The 22,176-nt window shown below is 42.5% G+C and overlaps 1 protein-coding gene across 1 annotated transcript; it reads right to left on the reverse strand.

Annotated features, from left to right (window-relative positions):
- Positions 1-464: 464 nt before the first annotated feature.
- znf219 (zinc finger protein 219) lies at positions 465-21,932 on the reverse strand. Its single transcript, XM_030754035.1, is given in 8 exon segments — positions 465-6,503; positions 9,648-9,794; positions 9,973-10,126; positions 10,128-11,536; positions 11,539-12,201; positions 12,204-12,285; positions 12,483-12,567; positions 21,811-21,932. Coding segments are annotated over 7 exon segments (3,645 nt in total). The 5' UTR covers positions 12,489-12,567; positions 21,811-21,932; the 3' UTR covers positions 465-5,319.
- Positions 21,933-22,176: the final 244 nt, after the last annotated feature.

Raw genomic sequence — 22,176 nt, forward strand, 5'->3', positions numbered from 1 at the left:
AACATTACAACCACTGCTGTAAAACATTAATACAATTATAATTAATGGACACGCATTTCTAATATTACATGTAGTTACTCCATTTTTTAAAATGACATTTAAAATCATCTCTTTGATGATTTTAAAGTAGAAACAAATATCAAGATTGAGGGAAGCCTTTTCCAAATTCCTGCAATACTGCTCATGGCCACAAGAAGGACCCCTTTGCAGCAAGTTGAAGTTTTCTCTGTTTCAACCTTCAACCTGATTGAAGGAGTGGACTGCAGCATCCCCACAGCTCAGACCCTCTGATCACAAACACGTTTTACAGACAACTGATAAACATACAAAATAAAGGTACCTCATGGAGAGAATTCACAATTAAAAGAGCAACTACATCCTGAATGGATGGGCATTAAAAAAAAAGAGACAGGCTTTGTTTTGTGTTTATTTATTTCTAATGTGTTTTATTTTTATTTATTTACTTTTTTTTTTTTTTTTTTTTTTTACCTGTCCACAAAGTTATATTAGTCACTACTATGTTAGGTCAGTTTTCCCTCACTGCAATGGCAGTCAACTACACAAGAGCCCAAACCCAGCATGGTCCCCCTCACCTCACAAAAGATTTGTCATATTACATAAATGAACAATACCCTTTGGAGTGACAAATGTATCCTTTCTGGGAAATATTTTGATTCACAGTGAGGGGATAAGGTGCTGTTTCACATCAATTTGTAAATATTAATGGATCAAATTGAAAATTGTGCAAAAATTAGCAGAATTTTTAGCTTCTTTTTTTTTTTTACTTAGTTCAGAGTCAGACAAACACAAGCAATCTTCTTGGGAACATTTGAATAGTTTGTAAAATTGTGAGCTCACTCTGTCTGCATTTCTAACTGGGAATTACTCTAAAAAAGGGGAAATGCAATAAAATACTTTCCCATTTGTATTCTGAGTTTAGCCCCGTTGATAAAGAAAAGCCAGCTAAGACAGGCGAAGCTGTGCACACCTTTTGCCTAAATAATCTTTATTTATTTATTTTGATGTGTCAGTATCTATGGAACAATGTAGGGCTGCTTGTAGTTTCCTATTTGAGTAACTACACTTTTAAATTTAGACTAAATAACCTGCAGCTAACATTAACAGTACTAGCATGAGTAGCTTTCTTTCCTTGCCTGTGCTACATGTGGTTGTGCAGTGCTCTGATAGTGATTATGACAGAGGATAGACACAACCATATTTTTATTTTCTAGATCAAAATACTGCCAAACAACATGTCATCTGTCCACCTTCCCACTTTGCTGGTGTGCAACATGCAGGCTTTAGCATAGGAAGATTATCATACGCATCAATTCTAACTGGTTTTACTGAACAGCAGTAGTATTTCTTACACTAACTAGGCACATCTCTAGAGCAGATTATATATATATATACCATTGACCACTAATAATATGACTGCTAACATGACTTTAACTTTTCGGCCATTTTGCATGTGTGACAATATAGGGTCAAGTCAAAAAGGCCCCAGTCACACAGGCCTAGAGACCAGGCTGCAAATATCTGGCAACCACCACTCACTAGGGATTGTATTCCCTGACTAGTTAGTGAAAACCTTTATTCCGAGAAGACTGCTACAGTCGCCTACTGTTTGCGTGAAACACGCTGCCTTGTAGGCACACACTTGCCAGCTACTCTCCGAATGGCAGTGAAACTGTGAAAAGTGCAACACAAAACAGAATAGGAGACCTTTTGCTTTCAAAGCAAAAGCTGCATCCTTTGAAATGTGTTGGCTTTGTGCTGAACTCTTTTTCAAGCTTTTCTGCCACTCAGCAAGACAATTCTCCAACTTCCTTGCAAAGTACAGGTAACTACAACAATTTTCTAGTGACCAAAGAAACCACAGGATCTTCACCCTCTTTGCGACCAATTTCACCTAGCAACCTCCACCAACCAATCTGGGAATAAACGTTTTTACTCTCATGACTGGTGGTTATATCACGTCCAATATGGCAGAAAACTCTCACGCAAGGTGCGTGTGACGTCACACAAGAAACCGCTACACCTCAGTGAAACGGTAGGAAGGTGTGGAGAAAATAGCCACTGCTAAAACCATGTTTAAAGCTGCATTTGACCAGTTTTCAGGTAAGCTCTTCCTGGTTTTTCTGGGTTTGCCTCACTGTCAGAGCCATGCTTGTGTTTGTCTAACTCCTATTGTACTACACCTTCAAAAGAATAAAATGATTGGCTCAGGTGCAAAAAGGATTTTTCTTCCTGTGCGACCAATTTGGAAATAATGGCTTCATTTTTTCCATTCAAATCTTCAAAGAAGAATGCTGCTTTTGTTTCTTTTGAAAATATGTCACAGCTCAGGGACTTTTTGTCATTAGACATTTACGATGATTGGCAGGCCATTTTATTCCCATCTGCCAGCGGGAGGAGCTGGAGGGGCCATTGCTCAGGTTTGTGCTCTCCTTAAAAAAAACACAACATCTCTAATGCTATCTGTACAACATTCAACAACACATTTCTCTTGATTTTTTTTTTTTTTAACCATAATGCTAAAACAATAATACTTATCATTATAAGAGCATTTTTCCATCTCAACGGCATTGAACAAACACCACACAAACTGAAATAAAAATCTAATAAAGGCCTCAATACCAGATAGTACACGTCACCTTCAAGTGGTGCTAGAGATAGACGGTTTACAGATGAGAGCAGGACATGTAGGGAGAGCAAGCATGATGGGGCGGTGGGGGTGGGGGGCACAGGTGAATTATTTTGTTTCCTCAAGTGTATTTGCTTTAGTGTCACATCAGACATGTTTTGGCACCTCATGAGATTAAATACAACATAAATTCATCTTAGACTTGGGCTTTGGTTTACCAAGGGTTAGTATTAAGACCAAAAGTTCTCTAACCCTACTTCTACAACAATTTTTGCTTGTCTAAGAGTAGGTAGTCCATTCTATTAAGAGTCTAGCCATGCTAGAATGTAAGGCCTAGTGACCTTGTTTAAGGCCCAATGGGCCTGAAAAGCAGGAGAAAAAACTGGCAAAAAAAAAAAAAGAACACCGGGAGAGAGGGATCAGGAGGTGAACACAGGAGAAGAAGATGAAGAGAATGGGCTGATGTGTTGGACGGGAATAGGAAAGAGGAAAGAGAGTGTGTAGATATAGGCTAAGTGCTTTTGGTGAGTTTTACAAAATATACCAGGAAGTGCTTGAAACAGAAGGCACGGTGGCATTGACAGTAGTTGTTAAAGGAGACACCACTAAGGGACTTTCACTACAAAACTCATAAGGTGCTCTAAACAGGGAACTTAAACACATTAATGCACATTAAAGCGTGGTCACAATCATAAATTACCCCATCAATTTGACTCTTAGCAGATAAATAGAGGCTGTTAACCAGTGTAAGAGAATATTAATGCCTCACATTCATAAATATACCTTCAGACTAGAAAAAGGAAATGTTTACTGGATTTTTCCCACAAAAAAACGTGTTTCTTTTTTTTTTCTTCTTTTTTTCATTTAACTGCCAGTTCAGTGGTTGGATATTTGATACAATGACAACCTAACTGACTGATTTTGTTAATCGATGGGGTAAATCTACTGAAACCACACATTTACACACTTAAAAATGACAACCAAAAGTGACACCTGCCATTGACAAAAACGTTTGGTCTATTGATAAAGTCAAAATGAAAACAACTACTTTGGGAACTCAAAAAACTTGCACAGTGCTCTGTATAGACATTCCAACTAGTCTTAGCTCACAAACATTATAATCAGTATCACCTATATTGATAACCTTTTTCTGTAAGCATCTTGAAATGAAAATAAACAAAAGTCGGCTTTTTTTCTCATCTTTACAAAAGCTACACATATTCTACTGGGATGCCTATGCGTTTGTTAGTGTTTTAATAATTACTCCTACCATTGTCTTTTCTTATAAAAAAAAAAAAAGAAGAAGAGAGGGAATCTACTCATCTAAAACACACCGTAACCCAAAAGTACAGTTTGTCTCTTAGATTTAGTCCTGCCTGGCAGCTAGACTGCTTTCTTCATCGTTCTCTACCTTGTTAAAAAGTTAAAATTTTCCTTTTTTTGTGACACAGTCTTAGTCTCTTTAAAACAATGTGTCAGTTGATTGTATTCAGGAGCTCAAGCGTCGCCCCTTCAGCCCTCACACAGACTCTTGCTCTGTGCATTTGCAAAACCCAACCAACAACCGCTACCACTGTAAACACTGAATTTTGAACTCTGACCGCCTTTTTTAACCACTCAGCTTTTGACCTTTCCTCACATTATATCACATACTTTTTTTTGTTGTTGTTGTTCTTTTCAAGCTGAGTCACAAACAGCTACAGTCTGTGTCAAGGACATTACACTATGATGTAGCATTTCTTTTACAACTGAACTATTCACAACACCCTAGAACCACTTTTAACAAATATATTGTACTTAAATTGTTTTAAACTGTATATTCAGATAAAATGAACGATCTATCAGAGCCTCGATGGGCAGGGATACCAGAGAGTCTCTCAACAACATACATGAACAGGCACTAACTGAAAACAAACAAACAAAAATATTACAAACTTTCTGTTTTTCTTTAGGACAGTTATCAAGAAACACTTTTCTGACAAACAAGGCAGTGATACCTAGTTGAAGGAACGCACGCAGCCTGCAGCAGTTGCCTCATGCCTTAAATTAATAAAGAATAGCTTAGCTGAGGTTTGCAGCTTGAAACTTTTCTAGACTAAAGTTTCCTCCATGTCTTTTTGTCGTAGTTTGAGGAGGAACCTGAAGCTGTTCAGTGGTCTGTCAGGATAGCATCTAGTCCCAGCTGGCTTCAGCACGATCAGCGTAGTAGTCTGGGACTTACAGTCCATTATAAGTGTGGGATAAATGCATGACTCTAGAATGATGCAGGATCTTGATCTTTCCATTATCAAATTGGAGATCATCGTAAAAATCACCCATCTTTCAGTGAAGTTTGAAAAACAAATAGAAAAACGTGGCCTACAAAATCCTGAAAAGATGCATCCATGCTCTCTTTTTACAGGAATTTTTAACCATATTTTGTGGCGAACCACAAAGTCTGAACTCAAGTAGACAAATAATGACAGAGGAAACATCACAGTTGTGGTTTCCCTCTCTGTCGAGACTCCTCATGACTGCCCAGAAATGAAGGTATCACTGGGCAAAACTCCATTAACCATAAACAACTTCTCTCTCTGCAATGCTTTCTGCCCTTTCTTCAATTCTGTGTCAAAATTTGTTGGAAAAAAAACTGAACCCAAAACTCCAATTTAAGTGGTGTCATTCAACACATTTTAATCTCTTAAGACTCCTTCCTCCTCCCCTGCCACGTGGTTAGAGCTCAGGGCTGGTGAAAGAGCGAGGGACATCCTCAGATCCTGGTCTTGTGAATCCTCCAGACTGCTGTTCTCCAAATTCTCTTCAAATTCCTCTTCTTGGTCTTCTTTCTCTCCATCAATTTTGCCCTTGAGTGCTGGACCATCTGTTACATTCGTTGATACTGAGGACATGGAGTTTGGGTGTTCAAAAGCATCGGCCAGATGTTCTGCTGTATGCTCAGTGAGACCATTAAGGGTCTGGGCCTGAGTTGAGGACCATTCCCCCATGGGGGCTTGGGACTCTCCCTCACTTAAGTGCCTCCATATTGTCAGAGGGTCGAGGTTGGAGTGACCCATCCTTGGCTTTGTGGCCTTTGAGGTTCCATCATCATCCAAGATAACTGAAGAGCTTCTTTTGCGCCTGGACTTACTGGTGTGGTTGACCTGGAGATGCATGGCCATCAGCTCTGCTGACGATGTTCGAAAAGGACAAAACAAACACTGGCTCAATTTGACCCCTGTTGAACTATCCTCTGCAGCATCATCACCCCCTTCTCTTACACTCACACCAACATCATCCTCCATCCCTCCAAGACCAGGTGAAGTGCGACGGGACAGATCCAGCGGCTCAAACCCACCCTCATGAGTTGATGGCACAGGTACTTCCTTGTCACTTGATGGCTGAACCATTCGGCTTGTAGTAAGGGGCTTGCGCCGTGACACTTTAGGCGCCTTTGGTGGAGGAGACTCCCTGATCCAGCCTCCTTCCATTCCACCTTGATAAAGTGCGCCCATTACTCCAGACAGGTACCTGTACTGGGTCTCCAAGTCGACATCCCTTAGAGCTGCTAAGGCCTTTCGATGCTCCCGCTGGTCTGGAAGTCCCAGGAGCCAAGACTGCTGGCTGTGTCGAGAGGTGGAGGTGTCTGTTGGAACCCGGTTGACCGGGCCGTGGTTGAGTTGAGATCGGCGCTGCTTGACCAATCCAGAGGTTCCAGAGGTGAGACTGTTGATAGTGGAGGTGAGACCAGAGGAGGAGGAATTTGAGGCAGCTGATAAGGCATTGCGTTGCTCCCTGTGGTGCCGCTGGAGGTGGTACTTCAGAGAGCCAGATTGAGTACCCGCATAGTCACAGTGGGGGCATTTGTAGGGTCTCTCACCTAGAGAAAATACAATTATGAAAGACTGTGAATTTTACTGGATTGTACATGTAGTGCATCATCCACCAACTGACAGAACAGTAAAAGATAAAGCTATAAAAATCCACCTTAAAAGGGTAAACCCCCAGCTGAATCTTAAACAGTCAGATTAGCTGATCATAGATAGTTACCATAAGTTATTACTGGACAATTTCTACATGGGGGAGAACTCTCTTTCTCTGCAATTCCTGTTTTCTGTGACAGAGCACACTCACAAGATATTCCAGAATGAATGCTCCAAAATTCAATGTTCACAGGTTAAGAAAAAAAAAACTTTTCTGGTGATTTAAAGTATCTTTATAATAGAAGCAGTAAAATACCTTTGTGTAAGTATTAATGACATCATGCACCACAAGCTACTTTATGGCATGCATCATTTTGATTTCACACATTAAAACAAACACAGCTGAGATTTTTTAACAGTAACCTGATAGCAGTCACCTTTGACCCTGAAAAACAGTTGCTTCTTATGCAAACATACAAAGTCATGTGAAAAAGAAAGCTTTCACAGGACTCTATGCAGTCCTTCCATAGGAATTAAAATAGTAAGTAGCAGCCAGGAGCTAAGTGTGAGCACTTCTATAAAAGCAGACATTTGACAGTTTTCTGGTCTGGAACATTCAGGTCTGTGTTGACACAATGCCAAAGTCTTCCCAGGAGTGAACATTCCAGCAAATTCACGCCAAGGTCAGGCCGTGCAATGCTCAGAGAATATGCAAAAAACCAAGAGCTGAATCTCAGAGAGGTCGTGATTCAGGCTTGTTTTGCAGCCACAGGATCCGGGCACCTTGCAGTCATTGATTCAACCTTGAATCCCTGTGTATACTTATTCTAGAGTCAAATGTGAAGACATTTGTCTGACAGCTAAAGCTTGTCTGAAACTGGGTCGTGCAACACGACGATGATCCCAAGCACCGCAGCAAATGCACAACAGAATGGCTGAAATGGAAATGCATCAAAGTGTCGCAATGGCCCAGTCAACACGCAGATCTCAACCTGACTGAAACACTGTGGAAGGATCTTTAGAGATCTGTGCATAAATGAATGCCTGAAAACCTCAAAGAATTGAAGGAGCATTGTAAAGAAGTGGCGATCAAAATTTCCCCACAATGATGGTATAGACTGATAAAATCATACAACAAAGGATTAGTTCAAGTTAAGTCTGCTAAATTTGGTTCTACAAGCTAATGAATCATGGGGTGCTTTGGCAGGACTGCATAGAGTCCTGTGGAAAATTTCTCTTCCGCGTGATTTTATATATTTGTTTTGATTCAGCTATACTTGTGACATTTTTTTCACATTTTACCCATAAAAAAAAGAGGTTGCATTGATTCATTTCGATATATAGTTGCTACTTTTTTTTGTTACAGCCAAAATGAAATTTGCATGTAAAAAATTATTTATTTGGCTTCACTCCTGTTTACTGAGGACTACCTCATGGGCACTCTCTAGGTGATTTGCAGACCTAAGGTTCACTGAGTTGGCCAAGTTTCTAGAGTCTAATTGGTTTCATATACAAAAATGAAAAATGCAGTCACTGTCCAAGTAAGTTAGAAAGTACTTTCAATAATCTGAAACACTATAGCATTCGTTATAAAATGGCAAAATGCATAATCTCACACAGAGTATAAGGTCATTGGAGCAGTGTTGAGTAAGAGATGCAGTTACATGTTTTAAAGAGAGATGGCAGTATTCCATTACTCATTAAAATGACACAGCTGGGAAAGATAAAGGGGATGATGTTGCACATTAATATCAGGAAAAAGTAAAACATATGGAAAGTGTAAATTATCTTATTCACAAGGGACAAAAAGACTGGTCACATAGGAGGAAGGCAGGTCTGAGTGCAGCCACACATGCAAATGCAGGAACTACTAAATTTTGTTGGTGAAACAAACGCCAAAGACACGATGAAACTCTCGATGGGAAAAGAGATTCTGAAGAGAGCATTATCATAATTGCTTTAATTACTGACCATGTGATAATCACTTGATGGAACAGAAGCAGAAGTGTATGAGAAAATGAGCTGTGCATGATTGGGAAAAATATAAAAGCGTTGAGATAAGTCCTTTTCAGCTATAGATAAGTAATGATGACGGCAACTCTTATAAGGACTTCACTGGGTGCATTTTGGCCGCTGTCTTTATGGGAAGTTCTCCACTTAGTAGTGATAGGTGGCATCTCAAAAATGAGTGATGGGTTTTAATTTTGATCAAATATATCACCTGAAGGCAAAATAATGAAAAGTTACAATGACTCCACGCTGATAAAGTCTTATGAATATGGAATATTAATTAATAGTATGAGTGAGTGCTGTTAAGAGATCCCAACTTTCATTAGAGTCCCATTCGTTTGTTATTAGAAATCCAATACTGAGATTTTTTTTCCCATCTTTTTTATCTTAAAGTCCTCTCAGGATTTGTTACAATTTGTTTTCTCTCTGCAGTATTTAAGGTCAATTTTGAAAATACGTATAGATTCTTTTTTCAAACACAGAGAATCAGAATCTGAAAGATTAAATGCAAAATACTGATTGACTTATGCAATTTTTCATTAATTCTATTTGTTTATTATTTAGTATCTTGATATAATTAATATTAATTAAATCTGTGTGTACAATGTGTACATAAAATAAATATAGATTCTAAAAAAACATAAAACCACACAATTTTCATTTTGCACAACTTTGAGTTATACAAATCAAAGCAGAGACATAAGGACTGCTGTTTAATTAGTGGACAAGACATTAAAAGATTTTCTTTTGTAGCATTTACTGGGAGTGAGGTTAGAGGCCAGTGAAAGAAATGAGCTATTCCCCTGTTTTAATCCCTGGAGTGGCTTGATTTTTTTTTTCCCCAGAAACTCCTGTTAATATACGCTCAAGCCAGGCACTTAAGCTCAAGTTGCTCCGATGGAGCAGCTCAGTAGCCTGCGGTACAGGGCTATGATTAGCGCTGGCCAGGCCTCTGGGGTAAATGTATGAAAAAAAAAAAAAAAAAAAAAGGTAGTTCTACAAAAGCAAACATGCTCAAATGCAACCTTTCCAGGGATTTATAAATGTTAAAAAAGTAAATGTGGTTTGTTAAACTCACAGCAGTATCTCACCTGTGTGAACTCTGAGGTGCACTTTGAGATGATGTGAAGAGCGAAAGGCTTTGCCACAGTAGGGGCAGTCTTTTATCCCTCTACCACGCACTCGCTCCCTGGTGGGAACTGAAGGTATGGAGGAGACTGTTGTCAGCCCATTTTCTCCTGCAAGTGGAAAAAAAATAGAGTGGAAAATGCTTTAAGGAAAGGCGCCGTCTGAGGTTCTAAAGACAATAGAAAAGCAGATGTTGCAAATAATAAATTATTTGGTTAATAACACTATTAAATGCAAGCAAATAAGCACAACCCAAAAGAAAACAACAAAAAAACAACCTCGTCATACCTTTGAGGCTCGAGATGACAGAGTGAAACCCTGTAGCCGCTCCTACTTGTTGTGATCCACCGCTGATCAATTTTGATTCCTGTCTCAGTTCTTCCATTTGTTGGGATCCACCACTGTGTAGCTGAGATTCTTGTCTCCCTTCACCACTACCCTCTTCTTCCCAGCCCCACTCCTCTATGACTACTGCTGCCTTCCTCTTCGCTACCACCTCCTTTCTGGGGCCGCTGTGTGTGAACTCGAGCATGAACTACCACCTGCTGTAGACTGCGGAACAGCTTTCCACAGTCTGGGCATTCCCACGGCCCTCCTGGTCCTCCAGTCTCTTCTCTCGGATCCAGGCCTCCAAGGTAGGCTCTGACTTGATCAGCCTCTGTGATCACTGAACTCCGTCCTGGACCTCGTTGTCCTTGTTGCTGTCCTCGCTGATGAGGCCTTTGTTGATGAGCTACTGCCAGACTGCGAGCCACCAACTGCCACCAAGTTGCCTGATCCCCTCCTTCTGAAACTGTTGCTGTAGTTTCCCCTGTTACCCCTGCTCTGGTTGTTCCCCCTCCTCTTCCTGAGTCTGCTCCTCCTGGGGTGCCACTGCCACCACCATTTCCCATCTCTGCTACTTGAGCAACTGCTTGAAGTCTCTCCATGCAGCTAGCCCCACTGCCATCACTGGGCAAACCCAGATAGCCCAGGATGGCTGACTTACTCAAACCCATCCCAATTCTTCCACCAGTTTCTCTGTCTGATCTCCCTTGTCCTCCCCTGCCACCACCTCCTCGCTGAGTCAGGAGGAGACTTGAGTAGAGGGCGTTGAGAGAGCTTTTAGACTGCAGCTCAGCGCCCCCAGGGGTTCCCAGCCCAGCCTTGAGGCCAAGCTTGTTGAGATGAACTTTCATGTGGTTTTTGAGGAACCAAGGCTCCTTGAAGCCACGGCCACATACCTGGCACTTATGGTCCAAGGAGTCCTTGTGCTTTCGCATGTGTCCCTTCAGGAACCAAGACTGCGTAAATCGCTGTCCACAAGTGTCACAGCGGAATGCTGGCAGTGAGGAAGACCCGCCCACTGCAGCAACTGATGTCAGCTGAGGGTTACTTGGGATTGGGGCTGGGGTATGGGTCGGCGTGGGTACTGGGGTGTCAGGGGTTGCGATGATGGGCCTTGAACTGAAGGCTGGTGGAAGAGCAGGTACATCAGGGGAAGGGTGGCACTCCTGTAAGTGAGATGCCAGGCTTTCTTCTTGGCTGGCGGAGAAAGGACAAAGAGTGCATTTATATGGGTTGTGGAGAATGCGGACATGCCGTGCCAACTCAGAAGCTGTACGGAATTTTCCTTTGCAGGCATGGCACCGAAATGTAGGCGTGTTGGAAAGAGATACACCCTCCCCGGTGGCTGAAGAATAGGGAGAGGTCACGGACACAGGGTCCTCTGTCAGTGGAGGGGTCAAGGGTGTGCTGTCATCCAGTAAAAAGCTGGGGTTCTGATCTGTCTGTAGTCCATCATCGAGGCCTTTGACCTCACCATTGACTTCATCCTCTTCTGTGAGATGCTGGATGAGAGTCCCTGGCAGTAACGCTGGTTTGGGTGACTTCTGTGATTCTGAATTAGGTCTTTGTGGTTCTGCTGGATTTTGAGGTGCTGCTTTAGGGGAGCTGAGGGGAGCCCGGTCCTGTATAGAGCTGAAGCTCGTCTGTCTCTGTCCAGACTGTGAGCTCGTGCATGAAGAGATAAAATACTTTGGAATCTGAATCTCTTTCCACATACATGACAGGGATACCTGAGTGCAGGCCCTGAAGAGGCCCCTCCAACTCCAGGTGTGGCCCTGGTAACAGTATCTTTCTGGAACAGCTGGAGGTCTAGTTCATCACTACAGTTTCCACTCTGTCCTGAAGAGAGGGCCAACTCCAGGGCACCGCAACCAAGTAATGGTGCTGATGGTGTGTCTGGTGGAGAGGAGTCCAAACAAGGGCTGCATCCAGCTTCTTGTCCCCCTCCTCCTGGAAACAAAGCCACTGCTGGCATTGGGGACGGGGGAACTCCATCCAGCCCTTCCTCGTCATCTTCTTCATCAGCATCATGGTGATTGTTGTTACTACCCTCGTGGAGGGGGAATGGAGAGAGGGGGAAATAAGGCGTAGTGTCCGGGCTCTGGGGGGAAGGTTCGGGGCTGTGAATTGGCAGGACAACAGGGCTATTAGGGAGAGAGAGCTGAGTGTGAGGAGAGGAGGTCTGGGGGCGTGGTCCAGAGATGGCAGTGTTGGGGGTGACTGGTTCTGCTCACAAGAAAGAGACAACACAAACTCTGGTGGAGAATCCATCCTCTATCAGGACAAAACACAGAGAGGAGAGACAAATAATGAGCGGGACCGGCGACTTACAGGGAGTTAAAAGTTAAAAACCTCAAGAAAAGGTTAATTTGCATGTTGTGCATAATTATCTTTTGTAGCTACACAAAATCCCAGGGTATGAGTCTTTACGTGTTAATGCATGTGCATTTATGAAAAGAGCAAAATATTACCAGCATTGTGTGTGATGTTATGCCATTCTTTTGTGTGTCTGCTGAGGGGGGACACAGTTCTGTGGCAGCCTCCTCCTGTAATTGTCTGGGGACAAAAACAAGCACATAAAGCTCAAAAATAGTATTTGCAATCAAAAATCAAACAACTGCACTTGAAGTTTTTTTTTAAAACACATTAAGGCATTATCTAACTAAAAAATTAGGAATAACAGTATCAGTGTAATGCTTTTGAAATATTAAGCGATGAACTGCAGGTAGCAGAGATTTGTTGAATAGGATTAAAAGTAATTTGCACCCTTTGAATGTATTCCATCCTAAATGCTAATGGCAAAGTAACAAATGCACGCTCATTATAACACACTGTTTAAAAAGTATTTTAATGCATGTGCATGTTCAGTACCACAGAAATCTATATTTGATCTTCATTTACTCCTCGGCCTGCGTAGGTGGTACGCACTGAATGCGTAACAGGTGTGCACCTGTTCTTCCTCCTGCATGTGTTCACCATACACCCCGGCATACTGTTAGCACATATGGGATGATTAGCTCAAGTGTGAATGAGCATTAATGTGTATCTGCATGTGTGTATGTGTGTTTAGGAGTTAAGGGCACCACCACAGGACACGGACTGTCCCAAACAGGATGGGCGCGCAATGTTTTGACTTCCCCACACACCCTTCCTGTACACTCATACAGTAGCAGTTTTTTTTTTTTTTTTTTTTGCCTAAATCAGGACTAGACACACACACACACACACACACACAGTCACAAACATCCACACACTCACATATGGTGTGCATGCACCTAGCCAGAACAATAAATCTGCTGTTTGGGTGTGGTGGCATTCACCCATACACTGCTTAGTCATGCTTAATTGTTGAAGTAATTTATATATGTAAGCTTATTCTGCTGCTGCTGTTGTGTCGACTGTACTGCGACTGTCACCCCAGATAACAGAGTCAGCTGAAATGTGAAGTGTGATACTGCGCATTGAACACACAAGCATTTTGGCAGGGAACGCTCACACGCCCAAATATTTTGAGTGCACAGCAGTTTGCATCACTTCCACTGAATTTATGCACATAGGCCGTTTTTTGTCCATCATTTTTGCGGAGTTGAGACGCGGCGCGGGCGGCCACAACAACACAAAAAGGTCATAAATCACTGTGGCAAAACAATGGAACATCTGTGCTCGCAGGTGTGTCACCCATATTTCGTTCACATGGCGGTATGGTCGCATATGTGATTATATGGATTCATGTGTGTGTGTGTGTGTGTGTGTGTGTGCGCGCGCGCGCGTGTGTGTGTGTGTGCGTGCCCGCGCGTGTGAGTTACTGAGCCTTGATGACAAAGAGATTCTCATGTAGCCAGTTGACATTTTAGCTCAGCTATGACTCACAGGGATATCACACCATATCAATCACATAAACACACACACTCTTACACACACATATACACACAGACAGAGTCCTTTCTTAATCCACCATTATTGTTCTTTCTCTCCCCGTATTCCTTTCCCTTCTCTCTTTCTTTCTCTCCCTGATTCATACTTCTCCCATCCCCCTCTCATTCTCTCGCTCCCTCCCTCCCTCCGTCTATTATTCACTAATTTTCTTTCATTCTCTCCCCCTCTCTCTCTCTCTCTTTTTTTCTCTCCTGCAGTGTTGCCAGTTGGCAGAGTGCCAAGGAATGCTGATATCAGCTGGTAGATTGGGCCCTGCCAACATGGCGAAGAGCAAAAAAATGAGAAAGGAGGCAGACAGAGAGAAAGAAAGAGGGATACACAGACAAATATACAGTGCAGTTACAAACTGGGCAGCATTTAAAAAAAAAACAAAAAAAAACAACAGTCTCAGAAGCCATGTGAATGAAAACGATTTAATATGATTGCCAACACGGCGCTGAGGGTAAAAGTAAAGAAAAAAAAAAAACTAAAAGAAAAAAGCGAGTGACATGCTAGAACAGAGAATAGCAGAGAAATCAGAGCAGTGGAGTGGCAGGCTGGGGCATAACATGAAGAGAGAGCAACATTTAAAAACCATTTTGAAAGTCAACACAGAAATATACATACAGACAGAGAGGGAGAGGAGGTGCAGAAAGGGCGAAGGAATAAAAAAAAGAGAGAGAGAGACTGGCTATCTCAATGTATCTGCAGCAGTATTAAGTCTGATGGCATTATCATATGAATATCACCATCACAATGCATTGTTCCACCGTGACGGTGGCTGTCGCCAACCACCGGCCCTGTCATTCTAATAAAGAAAATTTGGATAGATTGAGAGAGGAAGATAAGGTGCAGCAGAGGATACATGGGAAGAGGGCTGGGCGGGGGGGGGGGGGGGGGGGGGGGGGGGGGGTGGATGCTGGAATCAGGTGGAGGAGAAACACATAAAAATTTGGTGTAAATTAACTAAGAAGCGCACTGAAGATGACATTCTCACATCATCAACAAATGCAGTCCATTCCCAGTGTGCACACCGAGCTATAAAATGGATTGGTGTAGGTACTCTGTACAAGGATGGGAGTAGTGTATGAGAAAGTGATATGTATCTATGTGTGTGTGGGGGGGTTTGTAAGGGGAGGGGTAATGTGATTTTAAATGTACATCATGGTAATGCATATTTAATATGAGGTAATGTGATCCACATAGGAGATTCACACTACAGACTACATAAAGGACTTTCTGATTCACCTCAGATGCACACAAAAGCTGTATCTAAATGATGGACTGTGACGTCATTCGTCTGCGTGTCCCATTTTGGAGCCTTGCGTTTAGCATTTTTGCCGTTGCCATTTTGAAACAGGACAAGGTTGAAATCTCGCTGAGAAACTAAAAGACGCTGTAGATCCATATGCTGACAGTCACAATTTAGTCACATATTTAATCACACCCTGCTTTTTTTGCTCTTTTTGAGTCTAAATGTAATAATTTACTAAATTAACATCACAAAATCATCATTCGTAATGAGCCACTGAGACCCTAAACTCATCAGGAAAGGGTTCGCTGAGGTCATAAATGAAGTGGTTCAGTGCAAACTGACTTTCTTTTGCAGCCAGAGCAGTCGCCATCTGCGGGCCTTTACAAAAAGGCTCCACGTTTACAGCACATAAGCGTTAGTTCCACTTCCCAAGCCTGGAGCTATAGTTTACTGCTGATATGCAGCACAGAATGGATTTCCCTTTCCCTCCAATAAAAACTGGATTTTCCTGCACTTTCACTGATTTTTTCCCTTTTTTTTTTCTCTGATCCTGAAATTTGCAGTGTATGAGTAGAAGTGTAATAACACTGTAACTCCCAAGATGATGACAGCTTTAAAGCATGCTGTCGTCATGCTAGGCATGTTGACATTACAGCAATTGAAATTTAACTTTGTGGGTATTGAATTATTATCAGGGTCCGTGTTTTTTTTTTGATACCACACTCCCCTGTTTAAACACTGATAACCACTCTGCAACATGTATCACAAGACGTGCTTAAAGACGGTGCAGAGTCATACATTACATCCCTGATAAATACCTGCTGAAGGAAAAGGTGCACAATATGTTCAGACCTGTTTTTTTTTTTTTTTTTTTTGGGGGGGGGGGGGGGGGGGGGGGGGGGGGGGTTGTCACTGTGTAAATATCCACCAAAGTGGCAGAGTTTTATAGTGGAGGCAGGTTTTTACATGCCAGGGAGATAATGTTGTAATTGTAAATATATATCAGGGTGTGAACACCTTTCACTTAGTGTTTATAACAGTGTGTGTGTGTGTGTGTAGGGGGATAGAAATGCTATACAGCTTGACATTAAGTAGTGTAAATGTATGGTAGGCTGTATATCAGGAGGGTTTGTGTATGTCACTGATTTGTGTCCTGATGCAGCTAAACAGCACTTTGCATTCCTTGTCACAGTTTGTGTAATTATGCCTGAGTTGCAATGTTCCCTTCATTCATTTCCTATTGGCCTGTGGAGGTCAATTTTAAAGGTTTTAGGATAAATTTGAGTATATATTCTGTTCTTCTTGACCTCTTGTGACCCCTCAGGGATCTCGCTCTCAGATTTGGGAACCGAAGATCTACAGCAACAAGGACTTTTGTGTTGTTTGAAAATTAAGTCCTCCTCCATGTACCTAAAAATAGACATTTTCAAGGTCTCAGGCACGGCCTTAAGGCATAAAGTAAAAACTGTGCTTGGAGTGTGTGCGCGAGTGTGTGTATTTTTGCGAATCCCTACAAGTGCATCTTTCTCCATGCTGTACTCTCATGTGATGAAGCCTGCGCGAGGTGAGGTATCCTTTGGGGATAAGTGGGTGTATGAGAGACTGACCACAAGGAAAAAAAGTGTGTGCAAAAGAGAAGATGAGAGAGAGGAAGTGAGGGTAGCCCGCTCCCTGTGCGGTACAGTATAATTTGGCCCTGTGGTTTTTATCGCGTGGTCACGTGGCGAACTTCCCCACAGCCGGTATTCATTTCCTTTACTTCACCTTTCCCTGAACCCCCCCCCCCCCCAACCCCTGCTTCACTTCAACTTCGCCCGGCTCGCACTCTCGCTCTTCCCTCATCTTCAGCTCCAGCAGTGATAAGGGTGAACGTCTCCCACAGCGTCTCCACCGCCAACTGTTAAAGATGGGTCTTGCTGATTGCTCGTATAGGAAAAACGCTGCCTTTTGTGTATCATTTAGATCTGAGAACGGAAGTGAAACGGCGATCAAATGGCTCGCATCTGACACGCCGCTGACCTTTCAGAAAGCTATTTTAGCAGGGAGATGAAGAAAAAAAAGTTGCGTTAAAAGGAAACATAACAACTTTGACTATCCTCCCTCTGTGCAAAGTCTGGTTTAGGCCACCTAAGCAAAAATTTTGTGAAAAAGTGAGCCAGCATTTCCTGCCACAGTGATGGATTTTATGTTCCACTTCTGCTACCCATATCGTGTTTCCTGTCTAACCTTACCACCGTTTTCTCCTCCTCTAATGCACCATCCCCTCTAAAGCTTCTGGTTCTTCTCTTTCTGAATGAATTCCTCCTCCAGCGAGAGAGCAGAAGCAGACACTCATTCGCAGTTGCGGAGCGCCGAACTGGGAAGCAACGTCGCAGTGTCAGATCTGAGCGGGCAAATCTGAACGCTGGAAACATCACAGCATCTAGGCAGAGAACACAAGAGCCTCGCTCCGAGTCAAGCAGGCCGTGGCGTGTCTAAACCAATGAGTGGGGGGGTGCTGACTGACTCGTCTGACTTGGGATTACAACACAGAAGCCTTAAAAGAAGAATTGGTTGGAGCATGCGTGTGGTTGTATGTGTTCTTCCTAAAAGGCTTATCTGTGCACGCCGAGGCTCGGTTACAAGAGTTGAGAGAATCCCACAGGTGAAACTTCTGACTGATGATTTCTCTTCCTTGCACTGAAAACTGTCGTTCAACATGCGGCTCTTCTCAAAGTGATATCCAAACATTTTCTTTGGGAAAGGTTCAAAAACCTTTCTTCCATGAGTGACACCCCCCCACCCCCCTCTCCCATCTTTAGTGTCCTTAAGCAGCACACCCACTACTTGGAACCCTCAGGGATGTTCACTGTGACCTCCCTGGGGAGTTTATGTACTGTATATCAGACACCTAGAAGAGCCTTACTATGGGAAAAAATAGTAACTGTATAATAGTAATGGCTTGATTCTTTCTTCACCCTGGGGAAATTTGCAGAGTATGCGTTCTCTTTCTTAGTAACATCTTGCTTGATACACACTAAGTTACACTAAATACTATAAAGACACACAGAAATGGAAAGTGTCAGGACGTCAATGCGTCTTGGTGTATTTCACAGTAACCAATTGCACTCAAGGGCACCCTGACTGTACATATAGGTTGGAAAGTAACTTTTTTTTTGTTGTTTTCAGGGGATTTGAGCTGAAAGGTGAGGATGCACTCAAAAAACTACTTTTATGATGGCTGCTTATGAGTTCCCTGCTGTTGGCAAGTACTTGGTCATTGGGGACTGTTGGGGTTCTCTGTCTATTGTAGGGTCTTTACCTTTCAATATAAAGTGCCTTGATGCTACAGAATGTTTTGAGACTATATTGAAGGCTAAAGGTCAGCTCAGTGAAAGGAATGATGCAGAAATAAGAACAGTTCACACTTTCAGACAGTTTTTCCTGGAAGGCAACTGTTGTGTTGCACTTGGTAGGTCAAAAGAAGTGTGGTAAAATTAGTTGCATGGTAACTAAGAACAAACTTGAGGGAGAAATTCAAATACGGTTTGCTTTCAGAACATCACACACCTGGCTGCAATTCACAGAGATGTGCTAGTTATGGAAAGTTACAAAAATGGTTTGCTTACCAAATGGTTTTGTTTGATTTTTTTTTTTTTTTTTTTTTTCCAGTTTTAAATCTCAGGAGCGGGCCTCCCTGCTGCTGCTCCAACCTGCTCGGCTTGCTTTGCTAAGCAGGCCTTACCGTCTACCTGTCTGCCTCTGCTGCAAACGCTGATTTTAAAAACTGGTCTTCCAAACTCAATGTGAGTGACAAAAGTGGCAGACTATTTAAGTAAGACCCTAATGCTCTAAATACACTCTAATCCCGAGCAGCCTGCAGAACTCTCAACAGTCTCAAAATGTCACAATGCAGTAGATTCTCCCTAACTGAGGGCAAGCAGGTGCCTCTCCCGCAGCGCACTAATGACCCAATTATATCAATCAGAAGCCTTGATTGGTGCTACACTTCTTTCCCTTTTACTCTCTCTCCCTCTCTCTCATTCTCCCTCACATACAATCTCTTTCCCAAGAGCCACCTGGATGGGGTGGATGTGCCCCTTCAAGTACAGTACAGTATGTACAAAGATGGGAAGTAGGCGGCATTGAGGGTGGCAGAGGAGGTGGAGGAGGAGGTGGATACTACTTGAACACAACAAGCAGACAGAGGTTTGAATGAAGCAAAACCATTAGAGCCTTTTTAACATTGGGCCAGTGTTTTATATTCATTAGTACAGCTGGCTGCTGATGAGTATCTGCAAGGGTTTAACATGAAATCATCACCTTATATCTAATGGCAAACAACCTGTAGAGAGGCGGGAGGGGGGGATTTCCAACAAAGTAATAACAAAAATGTTAGTGCCATTAGTTTTTGATCAAGCCCGGATAAGGAAAAGTGGCGCCTTTTTGCCAAAAGTCGCTCTTGCAGGTGATAATCCAAAGAGAAACACGGATTTGGAGAGAAAATGTTTCTTTTCTAATTGTATCAGCTCTCTTTATTTTGTTACCTTTTCTTTCTCTTTTCCCCTCAAGAAGATTATTAATATGCATAAATCTTAAAAAAAAAAAAAAAAAAAAAAGCCAAACAGTTTAAGGACCCTCCAAAACATCCCTGATTTTAGGACAGGCGGGTAATGTCAACCTACTTCCACTGTGCACAGGCTCTCAAGAGTGTGACATTTTGGGTAGATATGAAAAATAGGGCATTTCAGGATCCCTAAACATATTCCATTGGATATAGAAAAGGCGACGGGAGTGTCTTTGGTCAACCCAGATGACACGTCTGCGCTTTATCTCAAGAGGAATTTCCTCCTCGCCCCTGTGATGTGCGTCAATAACGTGCAACCATTTTCAGTACGCGCTTTCCCCCCTCTTCTCTCTCGCGGCCATCTCAATTAGAGGCACATTAATGAAATAAATAACCATCAACAAACAATGCACTAATAAACACCCCACACACACACACTAAAATGAGATTAACCCTGCCCGCAGATGGTGTCCGCGCACAATCCCGCTTCCAAATACAAAAAGAAGAAAAAAAAAAAAGCGATTAAAAATCATAAACAGGGGGATGCAGGCTAGTTGGAGAAGTCGGAGGGTGGCGTGTGTGTGTCATGTCAGCCTATCTATCGCTCTCTCCCCTGCTCCATTTTGTTCTTAAATTTTCTATACAAAAGATTAAGGGAGGGGAAAAGACGAGTGAGCGAGCAGGGAGAGGACGGGAGGAAAAAAGTGCCATCATGGATTTCATCTTGAATCCCTCTCTGCCAATCTCCCACCGACATCAGCCCCCCCACCCCAGAAAGCGACATCATGTCCAAAACCGCACATTTTTTGATGAAAACCGGTAACTTATCTTTACTGAACACAATTTGGTAACGCGTTTCGCACGCACACGGCCCCAGCGTTGTATGCCACACTTGCTATGCTACTTTCTGAGCGCGGAGGTAACGTTAGGACAACTAAACGGGTTGTAGTAAACACTGTAGTAAAAGGAGGCGAAAAGTATAACGTTTATAAAGCACCGTTAAAGAGTCTGTCGGTGCGTTTTTGCGCGTATCCCACATGAAAAGTGGCGGTGCTTATCTCGGAAACAACGCACCACACAATGCCTAATGTGTGTCCAACAAAAGAATTAGTCAAGCTAATCGCATCTACCTACAAATTACGCTTTGTAAATCAACTTGCTAACATGCAAAAATCCACTTTTACGCTTGGACAATATGTCCGCGGCTTATCGAAATCCTCCGTTACGCACCGAGAACTTGCCTCTTCTATTTTGAAAAAAGAATGAAAAATGAAAACATTCTTTTTTTTTTTTAATTGAATAAAATAAATAAAAAGCAGACGTCGTTCTTTTTCGGAGAGGTCAAAGAAGAGCTGCCAAATCACAAAACTGCTAGCGCGGATAAAATAAGTGCTGTCTTACAAAAACAACTTGGCTGAAGTTGTGTTGATTTTAAAAAATACACCTTTGAGTGACTTTTCGTGCACTTGCGAGCATTTTTAAGTCGTATTTAATTTCGTGCTGACTGTTCGAGTCGACTTGGTTTAACTGTTACACCGAGTATTTCCTCAATTATGAGGGAAAGCAGTGCATTTCTCCGCTTTTTTTCTTTTTCTTTCTTTCTTTCTTTTTTTTTTTTTTTTGTCATGTCACGGCTTATAAGCGGAGCTCCGAAGGCTAATGCTTGTCGGCCACGCACGCACATACACCGGCTTACATACATGACACACACGTAAAGTGGCCCGGAGCGCGCGGTTACATGCATACATACATACGTGCATGCATACATACATGCTTCATGCCAATCACTCACAGGCAAGCACGCGCGCACACATACACAGCCAAAGCTGCCAGAAAAAAAAAAAAAGCCGAGTGAAATAAAATACATCAACAACTATGTTGGCCATTATCCCGTGTGTTGCCCGTGAAAAAAAAAGGCAACAACAGTCGCACTAAATTAAACAATTTTGGAAATGTTTCGTCGCCGGTGTTTCATGCCACCGCGCATAAAAGTGTATATATGTAAACATAGTGATAGATAAAATGTAAGAAGATAAATGAAGATATAGGATATATGTTGAAAGTAAAGACTCAGTGTACTTACGGGAGAGGCGGCGAGGAGATTAATGACACGACACGTCATGATTACGTTTCACTTGAATTAAATACATTACGAGTTGGGAAAAAAATGGAAATCAGGGTTGTATACAAGCATACGCCGTTTCCCCCTCCCTCCTCCCTCCGTTTGGTCACCCTCTTCTCTCCCTCTCTCTCACACACTCTCTCCTCCTCCTTCTCCTCCTCCTCCTCCTCCATCTCCCTTTTCTTTTCCTTCTCCCCTTCTCTCCTTTCTTCTTGCATTTTTGCCCATTTATTACACAGGAGTGAATGAATAGGAGGGAGGGGGGGGGGGGGGGGGGGTAAAGCATAGGAGAAGTGGGAGGGAGAGTGATGTAGGTTGGAAATGTTA

This window comes from Archocentrus centrarchus, chromosome 18, assembly GCF_007364275.1.
Source record: "Archocentrus centrarchus isolate MPI-CPG fArcCen1 chromosome 18, fArcCen1, whole genome shotgun sequence".
Lineage (NCBI taxonomy): Eukaryota > Metazoa > Chordata > Actinopteri > Cichliformes > Cichlidae > Archocentrus > Archocentrus centrarchus.